This window comes from Sapajus apella, unplaced genomic scaffold (assembly GCF_009761245.1).
Source record: "Sapajus apella isolate SASKATOON/1434 unplaced genomic scaffold, GSC_monkey_1.0 scaffold22, whole genome shotgun sequence".
Classification (NCBI taxonomy): Eukaryota; Metazoa; Chordata; class Mammalia; order Primates; family Cebidae; genus Sapajus; species Sapajus apella.
This window is the reverse complement of record NW_022436962.1, coordinates 10,421,160-10,435,732: the sequence shown is the minus strand read 5'-3', so window position 1 is coordinate 10,435,732 and position 14,573 is coordinate 10,421,160. Positions and strand designations below refer to the sequence as shown.

Genomic DNA, 14,573 nt, shown 5'->3' with positions numbered 1-14,573 from the left:
TGGTAAGTCAAGGAGAGAAGAGACAAATGACTTGGAGCAGAGTTCTGCAGAGAAGAGGAATAGGCAGGCAAAGGGTAACAAGTCAATGGCAACACAGGGACATGGAGTCCCAAAGGACCAAGGCTTCCTATCGTCCAGACTTTCAGAAGAGTCAAAAATGCTTCCTATGGCTGGCCATGGTGCCTTAGTAATCTCAGCATTTTGGGAGACCAAGGAGGGTGGATCGCTTGGGCTCAGGAGTTCGAGACCAGCCTGGGCAACAGGCTATCTCTATAAAAAGTACAAAAATTGGCTGGGTGTGGCGGTATGCACTTCTAATCCCAGGTACTCAGGAGGTTGAGGCGAGAGGATTGCTCGAGTCCAGGAGTTCAAGACCAGCATGGGCAATAGAGCAAGACCTGTCTAAACAAAAACAAAAACAAAAAACAAAACAAAAAAGCTCCCTTCTAAGAAGCAAATAGAGGAGCTGTGTCTTCAGCCCTGTGGTCAAACTCAGGGCCATCTGGGAGACACTCGCTACATCCTTAGCAGATGAAACCAGCTTCCTCCTTGCCATGTAGCATTTCTTGGAGGTGATTATTTTAATTTTAGCACTGAGTTCCATGAAGTTGACCTCTTAACTCTATTTCTTGAGAGGTGAAGTCAAGTTTTTTATCAGATTGGTCAGAGAGAATCAGGAAACACACAACTGAAAAATCTGATAGAAAAAGGGTGATAAGGGGTAAAAACCTGATAGAAAATGGGCAACGATAATGGGGGGTATGAACTTACAAAAGCAAGGGAAAAAATCAGAGGAACGTAAAAGACCTTTCCATCAGTCTGTAAAGTAGGTATTACCTTTCTGTTTCCTAAAGGAAGAAACTAAGTCCAAATAAAGTTCAGTTTTGCCCCATCAAATCACTCAGGTAACTAGACCTAAGTTACGATTTGAACCCTCAAAAAAGATCTGGAAAAAATAAGCATAAATGTTTAAAAGTGGTTGTCTGCAGGTGGTGGGATTATGGGTGATTTTAATTTTCTTCTTTATATTTATATGGGTTTTTTCCATTTTTTTTTTCTATTTGGCAATTGTTACTTGTATAATGAGAGTTATTAAAAGTGAAAGTCATTGAAACTACATCAAGGCCTGGGCTAAGAACAGGGAGCAGAAATTAAAGCGGTAAGGAGGGTTCTCTTCACGAGCTAGGGAATCAGCCTGAGACTTGTTTCTGAGACTGAGAAAACTAAGCAACTAAACTGGGGGTGCACTTCAGAGTGAGGTGGAGGAAGAAGGGGAGAACTAGGCCAGGCCAGAACTCTGGCTCCTCAGGGTCCAGGGACACTCAACCTGAAGGGAGCCCGGAAAGAAAACACTGGCTTAATAATTGGACACAAAGATAAAGACTTGATCTGGTAACAACCTAAAGTCTGAGGCTGGACAGAATCCAAAATGAAAGGGGCTCAAAAGAGGGCTCATACACCTCCCCGGGCAACTCTAGACCTATACTTTGCACCTGTGTGTTTTTAGCCTTTATAATAGAACCTCATGCACATTGTAATTTGTGTTGCAAGAGTATGGGGTGAGAAAGAAAACAGGGGTATAGAAAGGACAGTCCTCCAAGCCAATGAGGTGAGCGCAGAGATGGCTGAAGCCCCTCACTCTGTCACAGTCCTTTTGAGTGGAGAGCCGTTGTGGGGTCAGAGCTGTGTGAATTAGGAGGTAGAGCTGGGGATGAATTCTGCAGGAGAAAAAAGGTCCAGGTTCCTACATCTTCTTCCTCAAAGCAGAAGGAAGGCCTGGGGCAAAATGAGATTCAAGCTTATCCTCAACATGGTCTCTGCTCCTGAAACATTTGCAAACTCCAAGCAAATGTTATGCAAAGAAAACTTTATTTGTAGAAATACATGCTGGCCATGCAGGATTCCTGGCTGGAAGATACACAGTTATAAGGCTGGGGAGTCTACTGGGAATGGTCAGTAATCGTAAGGTAGATATGCAATTCCACATCAAAACTTCTTCTTCCACAACTCATCACTGGCAGTGGGTAAATGTGCCCTTAATTGAATACAAATGAATAACCCCCCAGCCACTCTTCTAGAATATACAAGGTTTTTTTTTACTGTATAAAAATACATCACCTGCTCTAGTCAGGCTATAAATATAATCTGTGAATTTTTTTAAAGTCTCATGTCCAGTACAAAAATAAATACATTAAATAGAAAAATAAATAAATATATTAACTAATAAATATATCCAGTAGTAGAAAGATATTACAAAAATCTTATACAAGTATGGTCTCAATTAAGGTTGGGAAAGTACAAAGACAATCACAGAAGGACACAAATAATCAATAAATAAAATACACTGTGACCAGCACTAATAATACGGTAAACAGATGTTGGTTTGGGGTCATGCCTCTGCAGGTAGTGAGGACTGGAGCTCTTGGCCTCGAGTACTCTTAGCAGCAGCGTCACCCTCCTCCTATTCTGTCTCCTCCATCCATTGCAGAAGAATGTCTAGTTCTCCTAAAGCCTTCACAACTGCTGCTTGAGGCTCAAGCTGAAAGAGACACATACCCATCTGGTTAGCAACTCATGAGACAACATTTGCTCCAGGGTTAATCCTCTCTCTTATGGATAGGTCTACTGACACGTGTGAGCAGAGCATTCTTTTCAAGATGAAGCACTTAAAGAAGTTATAGAATCTCAAGATCTCACACAAGGAAGGGAAATCATTGAATTCATCACCCTGATCTTAAGTACAGACACTGAGGTGCAAGGAGGTAGCAGAAGCAAAACTGCAACCTGAGACTCTTGAATCACAGAGATCAAAGCAATCAAGCTGTTTTCTTTAAGAAACGTGTGTGTGTGTGTGTGTGTGTGTGTGTGTGTGTGTGTGTGTGTGTAGGGGTTGCCCACTGTGCATACATCGATTGAACTGATTGTGCCAATCACCTGGCTGATGGCTAGGGATACAGAGGTGAATGGCACAATCCCTATCCACAGCTGCATGAGAATATTGGCAAAAACAGGCAACTAAAATGTAGTGTGGTGACTAAAGGGATGAAGTTCCCACAGGATGATATGGGAGGCATCTAACTTTGAGAGAAGCAGCCAGCGCCGTCCTGAAAGTGATGCCCAGGCTGAATCTTTAAAGGATGAGTAAGATTTGGTCAGTGAGGAGTGAACTCCAGGCCTTCCTGACAGACATGAGAAGGTGTTAAGGTGAGAAACTGAATGGCATGGGTGTGTGTGAAATTGTGAGTGTTTTCAAAGGTATGTACAATGTGTGAACATTGAAAAACTATTGCCTCTGGTTTGTGCAGCTAAAAGATCCAGATGTCTCTGTAGTGGCTTGATGGAGTCGTGGCCATTCTTTTTCCATTTCCAGAGCATCACCCAGAGAGAGCACTCTTCTAGAGCCTGGATGGGTATCCCCTGGGTTAAAGCAAGAGCTAGTCCTCATGATTTCAGAGGGCTATGAACCTGAAGGCTACAGGATTTCTAACAGCCTGAATATGCATCCCACCCACCTATGATCTCAGTTCTTAAAACACACCCAACCCAATCAATGCCAAAATTACATATACCTCTTCAAAGTGACTCAGAATCTGGCTGTATTTCTTCGTTGCTCCCTCCCCACAATGGCATGTCATGTGGGCATGCTGAAAAGGACCCAAATAATAGATTTTATTACAGATTCTTTTTGTTTTGCCCTTACCATTGACATGAAGCAGTTGCAAATTCTACTCTTTCACCACAACCCTGAGAATCCTGAGTCCCATAGAAAAGTTATTTCAGACCTCCCATTTGGAATCATTAAGTTCATCATCAGCTAGGAGAGGAAGCCACCTTTTAAGCTGAAACATGGAACTCATTCCTTCTTTTTGAGAAGAAGTCCGGCCGTGCTGAAGGCATTTGCCATCCCTGTACTGCAGCTGGCCTCTTCGCAACCCCCAGCTTCAGTCTAGGAGCTCTATCCCAGAGCTCTTTGAGCCCCCATGGGAGAAGAAAAAGAATTGAATTCCTAGGTCCTATTCAGACCATATTCTGAGGTCAAGTTCAATAGTCTATTAACTGACTGCCTAGACAGAGGATGCACTAATGTAGGATACCTCACCTACAGAAAAAGTATAATTTCAAAGGTAACAGAGTTAACATTAATATCAAATAGTTAGCACCTTATAGTTCTTAAGGCTTTGCAAAGTACTTTTTGCCTAGAGCATATACCCAAAAGTCAATAAAACTGGGTTCTTATTACCTAGTAACACATCTCAACACAGATTATTAGAACTTTTGGACTCAGTTTCTCCATCCATTAAATGGGGGTAGGAACGAGAGTTTGCTTGCTAAGCCATTGAAACTATATGCTAAGACGCATCCTATTACCCAAGACCCACACTCACACAGTGCCGGAGGTCCTTCTTGATGGTAAGAAAGGAATTGGCGAGGCTGCTGATCTTCCGGAGAGTATGATGGTCAGGAGTCTGGTAGTTTTTAAATACTCTGTCCAGATAGAGTCTTAGTAGATGGCGTAGGAGGCAGCACCGATCTGCAGGCTGCAAAAAAAAAAAAAAAAAAAAAAAAAAGGCATGTTGGTGAGGGGAGAGGGGACAACAGAGACAAGACCAGGGTGATGGAGATGCTCCCACTCCACACCTACTCCCCGAGTTTGTCTGGGCCAAGCACATACCTTTGTGTCTTGTAAGGACTCAGTCCTCCTTAAGATTCTGACGTCAATGTTTCCATCTTTGGCTTGCTAAACAGAAGAAGACAAAACAAGCAAGGATGGGTCAGTGACTGCTGCCAGGGTCTTCAATATCAAGACCTCTCATCCCCGCCCTGCCAAGGACCAAATGTGTCGGAAGGTGTCCTTTCCCAAAACATTTTATATATATGAATTACAGCTATTTCTAGGGAATACATCCCCTGAGTAAGGAGTCCCCAGCCTGTCTCTTTTCATGATCACACTGCCAGGACTGCCAGGAAAGAGAAACAGACCAGGAGGGGACAGAAGAGGTGTCCAGAAGAGATAGATACCCGCCTACGTACCACACTGCCCCGTATCTCAGAAAATCCATTTCGTATTTCCTGAAGGTTTGTGGTGATCACACACTTTCCCAAATGGAGTGTCTTCAGTCCAGTGGAAGGAGTCCAGAGGAGATAAAATGCAGCAGAAAGAAGGCTGAAGGCAAGACCGGAGGCTTTCATCTTATGGCTGAAATCTGGAGACCACAGGAGCTAGGAATTCAAAGAAAAGAGCATGACTTACTGATTTCCCCCTCTTCCAGGTGTCCACTGGGGGAAAACCAAACAGGCTTAATTGGCCTCAGACAGTGTGGTTCATCCACATAACTTACTAAGAAAAACTGCCGAGTCTCCCGTGAAGAGAAGCTTTCAGGTCTGAGCTCAGGGTTTGAGTGCAAGTTGGTGCCACAGGTTGTGGCTCCTTTATTCTGTCCCCATCCTGGCTCCGCTGTCAGTACCCCTCAGGTAAGGCCTGGAACAGCAGGCACTTGCAGTGACTAGACAGAGGATGACATTTCAGGGGAAATGTCAAAACTTGTTTTGGGGAATTGACGCATATAGCCTTCCCTTCCAGAATGCCAATGTAGCTCACCCTTCAGCTCCCTCAGACTCACAGGGCAACTGGGGAGAAACGGAATCTCACGAAAGCTGTGGGTGCGCCATCAAAAACACCTGGAGGGAAATTGTCTGGATTTTATGGCCACCCACAGGGTAAAGGAACTGAGCGTTGTTTGGCATTTGTCTGAGATCAGATAGTTTATTTGAGGATAACAGATTCACTTAAGCCCTAGAGGCAAATAGAAAGTCAATGATTTCATAACAAGCCTACTGCCAGGGAAAGGCAAGACGTGATGGGTAATCAGCCCCATTCCACCTAACACTGAAGTGTCTGGGACTCCATGGCGCCCTCTGCAGGAGGACTGTAGTCAGGCACTCCTGGGCAGCTTGGAGAGTACATTTTCCTGGTCCTGCAACTCAGGCCCTAGGCTAAGCAAATGGTCCCAAAAGTCAGAGAAGAAAGGCAATGATGGAACTCATTTCTTCTTGAGTGAGGCTCCTCAGTAGAGAACAGTTTAGGGTGTTTGCTGAGTTTTAAGATAAAATGATAGTAGGCTAGGGTTAGGGTAAAACAATTGAGGCACTCATTTGGAGCACAAAATTTAAGGGAGCACTAAGAAACCTCAGTCGTCAAGACAAAAGCTATTTTAATGTAATATCAAAATGAATTTAAAAGCTTGTGACAAACAAAATATCACAATTTTAAATAAAGGCAAAATTCGATAGTGCCATGCTGAGCCATATTGAAGCAAAAGGGAGAATATGTACTGCTACTCATATGTTTTCGTGTTTCATTCTTAATGGTTAAGTTTGTTTCTCAAAAGTATATGATGAAAATATTATCGATGAGCTTCCTTCCCTTAAAACCAGGACAGCAAAATTATAATAAATTTTGTTTGGGGCATAAATAAAATATTTAAACGTAAAGTCATGAGTTCTAACAAACCTGTTTAATTTTTCAATTTCCTCAACTACTTTAATATTTTTGAAAGAAATAACATACATAAAATTTATAAAGACATATATAGATATATATACACACATATATACATATATACATATAGATATACATACATATACATATGGCTGGCTCCATAGCTTGGCACAGCACTGATAATCACTATCACTTACTGAATTTTTCCTATGTGCCAGGCAATATGCTAGACATTTTTTTATATTTGTGACCGCTCGAGAGACTGGCAAATGTAGGAAAAGGGAAAAAGCAAACCAAATCCAAAAGAATCAGAGAGCGCACTGGGTTTGGAGACAAGAGAGCTGGGTCCAAATAAATCTTTGCTTTACTGGTTCCCATTTATGTGGGTCATTCCAGTTTACCCAGGACCAAGGTGGGAGGTGACAGGTGGTTCCCAAGATACAGGAATTTCAGTTTTAAAACTGGAAGAGCCACAGGTAAACTGGAATGAGTTGGCCACCCCACCTCTATGTGATCTTGGACAAGTCAACTCACCTCTGAGTTTCATTTTCTTAACCCAAAAATGGTGATAATTAAGCTTAACTCAGAAATTGTTTTGACATTTAAATAAAATAGCCTATAATGTATACGCTTAGCACAGAGTAAGTGATCAATTCATTTTAAGTAGAGATTGATGTTAGTTGTCTTGAACTAACAATTTGATGAGCATTTAATGAGCACCCACTGTCTTGAATGCTGTGCTGGATACTGAAGTACAAAGATAAGCATGATGATTATTTGTCCTCAAAGAGATCTTGTCCTCATGGAAAAGGGTCCTTTAGATGTGACCTTGAAGGTATCTGGGGTAAACGATTGGCCGATCCCCAGAACAATGTGAGCAGTGTCAGTAGAGGGTAAGATCTCTTACCTGAGCTCAGGAAGGGGTGCTGCTTCTGGTCTCCTAGGAGTCTGTCTCAAGTTGAAAGGCTTCCCATTATTTATACCTATATATACATGTCACATGAAGGAAGTGAGCTCAGGCAGGTGAGGGCTGGAACTTCCTTGGAATTTCTCTGGTGGCATTGCACTTCCTCAAGCGCTATAGCAGCTTAATTGCAGGCCGGATTACCCCAACACCTTCCTCCTGGAAGAAGCACCGCCTGAGGGGATTACTGGTTACAGCTGTGGATAAAGGATGTGCCTCCTTCCGGCTCCACCTTCCTGCTTGGTAAAATGATAGAATAGAGAAGATCTGAATTACTGAACTGGAAGAGAATTCCAGGGCATGCTCTTGCCCTCTCCTCTAAGCCCAGTTCCCCTTAACCAAGTCTCTCCGCAACCCCAAACTCTGGTCTCATTCCTGCTGTTTCTCCTCGGCCCTTGCTATCCCCGCCATTGCTCTCCAACATAGCCATCTTTCCTTCCCTCCAGTTATCATTAAAGAGAAGACCAAATCCTTTATTCCTGAACTGCTCTGGGCTACACCAATCCCTCCCTTCTTTGACTTCCCATAGCAGATTTTTCTTTGGAATGAAAGCATCTACTGTTGCCCTGTTTCATGGAGCTTGGTCTTTTCTCCGTAATGACACTGGAAAATTTTTTTAGGCTGGGTGTAGTTCATCGTGTAGGACCATGCTTCCAGACAAAATTAAATTCAAAGAACCTGGGACGAATTACAGACAAAGCTTTGGAAATTATCAAAGTGGTAGAGACTATCACATGTTCTTTCTCAACTCTTTAAAAATGTAATATCTAAAATTCTGAAGTCTTTATATTTGAGTCCAAAGATCCACAGTGTACAGAGTGACTTTGGCATATGATTGTGTCTTTCTGAATATCGGTTTACAAATCTGTAAAAATGAGAGAAACAGATTAAAGAGCATGTAAGGTCTTTTCCTGTTCTGATATTCAGTGACTCTTTCTGCTTCTACCTTTTGGATCAGAATGTTCTTTTCAACATCTTTTGATATCTTCTTAAAGTTTCCTGAAAATGAGGACCATGACTTGTTATTATAATGCTTGATAAATGTTGAACATATGTACAAATATCTCATCTTGATAGCTCTTAAAATATTTAAGCTCATGCCTATTTTTCCATCATTGGTGCCAAGTCAACCATTTCTCATGATCATCCATAAGTGTGCTTAAAGTAAAATTGGAAGATGTGGTCTGATGAGAATAGTTGAAATCAAGATTTTCAGGAAATCTACGTTTGTATAAGCCAGTCATGTCAGTCAATTCCTTTTCATTAACCAAGAAGAACTCAGTTGCATTGTTTTAAGTTACCAGTAATTATTATTAAATTTAGTATTCACACAGAATCCCAATTCTATTTTAATAATCAAGCCTCCCCTTTTCCTATCTCAAAATACTTTATTCTTTTTTTTTTAAGTTGTTTTTAATTCAGCATCCCTCTCTGTCACCCAGGCTGGAGTGCAGTGGCGCAATCACAGCTCACTGCAATTTCTGCAATTTCCACCTCCTGGGTTCAAGGGGTCCTCCCATCTGAGCCTGCCAAGTAGTTGGGACTACAATGTGTGCCACCATGCTTGGCTAATTTTTTTTGTATATTTTGTAGAGATGGCCACCCTGTTGCCCAGGCTGGCCCCGAACTCTTAGGCTCAAACAATCCACCCTCCTCAGCCTCCCAAATTGTTGGGATTACAGTTGTGATCCCACGCCCAGTTCAGAAGACTTTATTCTTTTAAAATTCACTGACCACATTTCATATCACATTCTGTACAGATATCAACTTACCTCATCTCCTCTACAAAACTTCTCCTGCCTCACCCTAATCTCTCTTCCCACCTCCGTTTCCCAACATGAAACTGATTCCTCCCACCTTTTTACCTTAACTTTACCTTGTATATAGCTTTTTGTATTTATCACAGTCAATTACAATTTTTTAGTTGCATGTCTCTACATGATGAACCTGAGAGCTCCTTGTTCATCTTCTTGGTCTCAGCACCCAATGGCTCTGGTAGGTGCTTGGTGAACACTGGATGACTATGGAATGAATATATTGATTTCTCACTGTTGGCAGGACTTATGTGTATATATCTGTATGTGTGCATATTTATATAAACCTATAAATGCACAAGATCATTTTTATCATTCTTGTGTCTGATAGATCTTAAAAGCCATTCTTTCAATAAATATTTATTAAATGCCTACTCTGTGCAAGACACCGTGCTGAATGCAGTGAGATTACAGAGATGTTTCTTCTTTCTGCTACATTCTAAAGCTTGAGCTCTATGATTTGACTTATGAGGGGACCCTGGGGCTCCCCTGACACACATCTTCTCTAGTAAGTACTGGGGAGATCCACAGATTTTCTCAATAAAGTAATTCTACCTCAATGGCAATAATTTCCTTATCTAATGGTAGACAATTCCTCCTGTACTGTTAGAACAAGAAATAATTTTAAGTACAACAAGTCTAATTCCTTCATTGTTATAAATGGGGAAACCATAGTTCAGAAAGGTTAAGTAACTTGCCCAAGGTCATTCAGTTGGTAAAAGGCAGACCCTAAAGTTGTATTCAGTAAATGTTCATTCCACTACGTGACATTCTTAATTCATGAGAGACTCCTATAGTAAATAGATTTTCTTAAAAATGAAACTGAGAAGAAAGCTTTTCCACCTCATAATTCTGTTAGAAGAAATGAGTCTTCAGTGGAAAGAAAGTAGAGGGTATTAGCACGGAAGATCACACAGGACTAGGAGCCAGGAGACCCATCCTAATACTTACTTCCTCACCAACTTTCAGGGTGGCCCAAGTCTAGTTCTTACACCTTTCAGGCATTCAGAGTTTCATTAATAAAATGGAGATAACACCTACCTCACCTGTCTGGCTCACCTAGTTGGCAGGAGTTATATATATATGCATATTTATATAAACCTATAAATACATAAGATCATTTTTATCATTCTTGTGTCTGATAGATCTTAAAAGCCATTCTTTCAATAAATATTTATTAAATGCCTACTCTGTACAAGACACTGTGCTGAATGCTGTGAGGATTACAAAGATGCCCAAGCAGGTCTCTAACCACTACCTGCCTACAGCCTTGTTGGGGGATAAGAGGGGTGCTTGCAGAACCAAGATCAATACTACTGAGTACACAGAAAGTTAAGTGCCAAGGAGCCCAAAGAAGGGTGCTATAACTTAGGAGAACGTGAGCTGAGCCTTGAGGGGTAGGCAGAAATTTAAATGAGCAAAGATGCTGGGGAGGGGTAGAAAGGAAGGTGAAGTTGGACAAAGGACATTCAGGATAGAAATGAGAGGACAGAAAAACCCACAAGGCACTTGAGGACCGGCAAACAGATTGGTTGGGCTAAAGCTCGGTTTCATGGGAAGGAGCCCTGGAGAATCAAGTTGGAAATATGGCTATAATATCAATGACCAAGAATACCATGATATGAATTTGACCTGAGAGTCTAGAAACTTAAGTTCTAGCTCCAGCTTTCCCTCACCCCATTGTGTGGTCTTGGGAAAAATCACCTCCGTTCCTTATCTGTAAATTATGGGACAATAAATTAAATGATTTATTAAGCCCCTTTCAACTTGGCTTTCTTAATTCCATAATTCTTGACTTTTCCCCCTTAAGGCCATAGGGCCACTGAAGACTCTTACAGTGGGGGAGAGACGTGGGAAAATCTGTGCATGAACAACGGGATCTTCAGGGGCAGCAAGTGCTTGGCACCTTGCTAGTGCTCAGATGGAACAGATGGGGGATGCAACTGTGTTAGAGAAGCCAGGGGTACATTTCATGGACACATCAAGCCAGCTTGAGAAAGTGGGGTTTCAAACCTGGGAGTCAGACTATAATCAGTGCCAGTAGCATTGTAAAGGTAAGCCAGGAAGAAGGAAAAGAAGAAAAATCCCTTCTTAGGAAACAAACTCAGCTTACTAACCAAGCCATTTTTGGGCAGGTAACAATTTTCTAGACACCAAGAAGAAAATCCAGCCGCTCCTTTTTTATCCAAAGCAAGACCTGAGTTTGCAGCTCAGGGTTTTCCCTGTCTAGGATGTCACAGTGGCTGACATCTGAGCTTCCTGCCCAGTTGTGTCACTTTGCAGGGAAGCACATGGGCCTTCCGTTCTGCTGGAAGAAAACCCTCAGTTCACAAGGTGGGCAGGTGAAGGCCCTTGCCACTCCCAGTCTGGTAGTACTGGGAGCAGTTCCAGCTACTTTCCTGGGAGACAGCAGGGTGGGATGGGCAGGGCAGCTGATTATCAAAAGCATACATTTTCGGTTCCCTGTCCTCAAAGCTGCCAGCATGAGTGACGTCATTTCCCTTTCCTGCTTTTTTCATCATGCTCTGTTTAACCAGCTGAACTTGTTTCTAGGCTTTCTCCTGAGACTTCCTCTGACAGCTGGATCCCCAAAGTTGGTTAACTCCTCTTGCCCCCTGCCCACAGAGCAAGAGACACTGGGCATTTATTTCCTCCTCTGCAACTGGAATTGGGAACAAAAATCCAGACAAAGACTTAGCAGTTTCTTCACCTGAGAAAATAGGGATGCACCAGTTTTTTATTTTATTTTATTTTATTTTATTGATTTATGTTTTGAGACTGAGTCTCACTCTGTCACCAGGCTGGAGTGCAGTGGCATGATCTCAGCTCATGCAACCTCCACCTCCCGTGTTTAAGCAATTCTCATGCCTCAGCCTCCCAAGTAGCTGGGATTACAGGCACATGCCACCATGCCCAGCTAATTTTTGTGTTTTTATTATTTTGTGCTTTTAGAAATATTATCCTGAGTAGAGTTCATAAGCTTCGCTGGCATGCCAAAAGAATCCATGGCACACAAAAGGTTAAGAAGCCTTGCTGTAATACCTGTGGGCATGGTGACCACAGCTCCCCAGTTGTGACACAGAGTCTGAGAAAAATGAGACGATATAAAGGGGACGATGGGAAGGATTTTTGTTATCAGGACATTCCTAAAAAATTCAAAGTCCATGTTCGTAATAGGCATTTGGGTGAGGGGAGGAGAAAGGCACTGAGATTCCTTCTGAGGGACAAGGAGAGTATCTGAGAAGATTTCTTGGAGAAAGTCTGGTTTGATCAAGGCCTTGACAGACTAACGGGTTTGTGAGCTTTGGGGATGGAGAATGTGGCAGGGTCGGAAGAACCCTTGCTCCTCCCGGCAAGAAGAGCTGGAACAAAATTCCTGAGACCAGAAAGCACTTCTACCTCCTGTACCTGAGGGATGGTGACCCACAGATGTCGGGTGGGGTTCCAGAGCAGGTATTAAAGAAAGTTGAAAAAAATGGCCGAATTGCAATGAACTGTGAGCATGAACTTGAGAAACTACACTCTGAGACGTTCTAAGAATCAGTGACTATTTTCCTTTGGCAATAGAATCTCAGAATCTAAGCCAACATCATACATCACAATAGGTCAACTGACTTGCTTACTGATGTGTTTCCCTAACTTCAAATTCAAAGCAGTCTTTTTTTTTTTTTTCTTAGAGAGACATATAGAGACAGGGTCTTGCTTTGTCATCCAGGCTGGAATGCAATGGTGTGGTCATAGCCCACTGTAACCTCAAACCCCTGGGTTTAAGTAACCCTCCCATCTTAGCCTCCTTAGTAGCTAGGACTACAGGTATTCACCACCATGCCTGGCTAATTTTTTATTTTTATAGTGAGGTGTCTCGCTATGTTGCCCAGGCTGTTCTCAAACTTCTGGTTTTCAAAGTATGTTTTTGTTCACTGGATTCCTGCAGAGATACTGAGCTCTCTACTTTTCCAACAACTTTGACATTAGGCACCATTTCTAGCCACCTAGTGGTACCAGAAGGACCCCACCTGCACTCTGCCTCAGGAGCATCTCATCTAGACTTACAAATTGCTCTTCTTGAACTAAGTGTAAGGAGCATTTTGGAGGCATTGAGGATGTGAGGAAGAAGAGATAAAGTCTTGAGTTCTTTCTCCCAACTCATAGGGCAGCTGGCTTGAACAAGCTGAGAACCTCCGGCCCAAGTGAGAAGGTGCTGCTTCTGCTGCTACTGGCCTTATTGGAGCAAGTGATGCCCTCTAGCATGCAGGCTTGGCACTGTACCATTCCTAGGTGAGAAGGACCCCGATCAGCAAGATACCCAGAGCTCTGACCAGCCGAGGAGTTGAGTGGGAGACACTCATCCTCAAGCTTCAGGATGTGAAGTTAATGAACCACAGGACAATAATCAGGGGGGAAAGAAAGGAAAGGTAAGAAGGCCAGATAGAAAACTGACTCCTTTGCCATGGAGCTAAAAATCAAGGACATGAAACAGAGGCAGATGATCCAAGTAGAGGATAAGAGGAAGGCTGAGAGGTTCTGAAACCAACGACAAAGCCACAGGGTTCCTCCAAGTGGGCTCTGCCTTTGTTTCATGAATGTATTCATTCATTCATTCATTCAATGAACATTTGTATACTGAGTGCAGCCATTTACAAAGTAGGTGTGCCCTCAGAATTCAGAAACTGGAGATAGGAAATGGATACTGAGATATCTCTGACTTGTCAAGAACAGGAAAACCATTCTGAGTCCCAAGGAACACAACCAGGAGTGGAGGTTGAGAGGAAGGAGCAAGAGGAAGACTGCTTTCTGCTCTGGGAGAGTCGTTACAGGTCTTGGGAAGTTAAGCCTGTGCTGGGGGTGCACTGAGATGCACCAGAAGGTGTCCACAGTCTCTTCTGTTGTTTGCTTGTAGCATGTACTGTGCGCCAGGCACTATGTATTTCATGAAATACTAGTTCCTTTAATTCTCATGCAACCCCATGAAGTATATGTGCTTATTCTCTTCATTTTCCAAATAAGGAAATTGAGGCACGGAGTGCTCTTACAGTGTCTAGGGAAGTGATCAGCAGAGGCCTCCAGACTGGAGTGTGCTGACTCATACTTATCTCCTGATATGAAAGCTGGATTCTGAACCCACTTCCACTCCCATGATGGTTCCTTCACAGGACCTGGTGCCTGGATCCTGCCTCATTTACAGCACTTGAATCTTCACTGAAGTGGTTCTGTGGCAGAGCTCTGAAACTGAACTAATTTAATGTCTTTCAGTAACAGAATGCGAAGTATATAGACATCTCTAGAATGCTCTAGT

At 42.6% G+C, this 14,573-nt stretch overlaps 1 protein-coding gene across 2 annotated transcripts; it reads right to left on the bottom strand.

Moving 5' to 3' along the window:
- Nucleotides 1-1,962: 1,962 nt before the first annotated feature.
- IL20 (interleukin 20) lies at nucleotides 1,963-5,234 on the bottom strand. 2 transcript variants are annotated; one of them, XM_032288607.1, is made up of 5 exons: nucleotides 5,032-5,234; nucleotides 4,673-4,738; nucleotides 4,386-4,538; nucleotides 3,570-3,644; nucleotides 1,963-2,539 (listed from the first exon to the last, which is right to left on the bottom strand). In XM_032288607.1, exons 1-5 carry the CDS (start codon nucleotides 5,188-5,190, stop codon nucleotides 2,462-2,464), a joined length of 531 nt encoding a protein of 176 aa, XP_032144498.1. In that variant the 5' UTR covers nucleotides 5,191-5,234; the 3' UTR covers nucleotides 1,963-2,461. The 2 variants fall into 2 exon arrangements, with proteins under 2 accessions (XP_032144498.1, XP_032144499.1); XM_032288608.1 differs by lacking the exon at nucleotides 3,570-3,644 and having other exon boundaries at nucleotides 2,297-2,539; nucleotides 5,032-5,205.
- Between the last annotated feature and the right edge of the window lie 9,339 nt (nucleotides 5,235-14,573).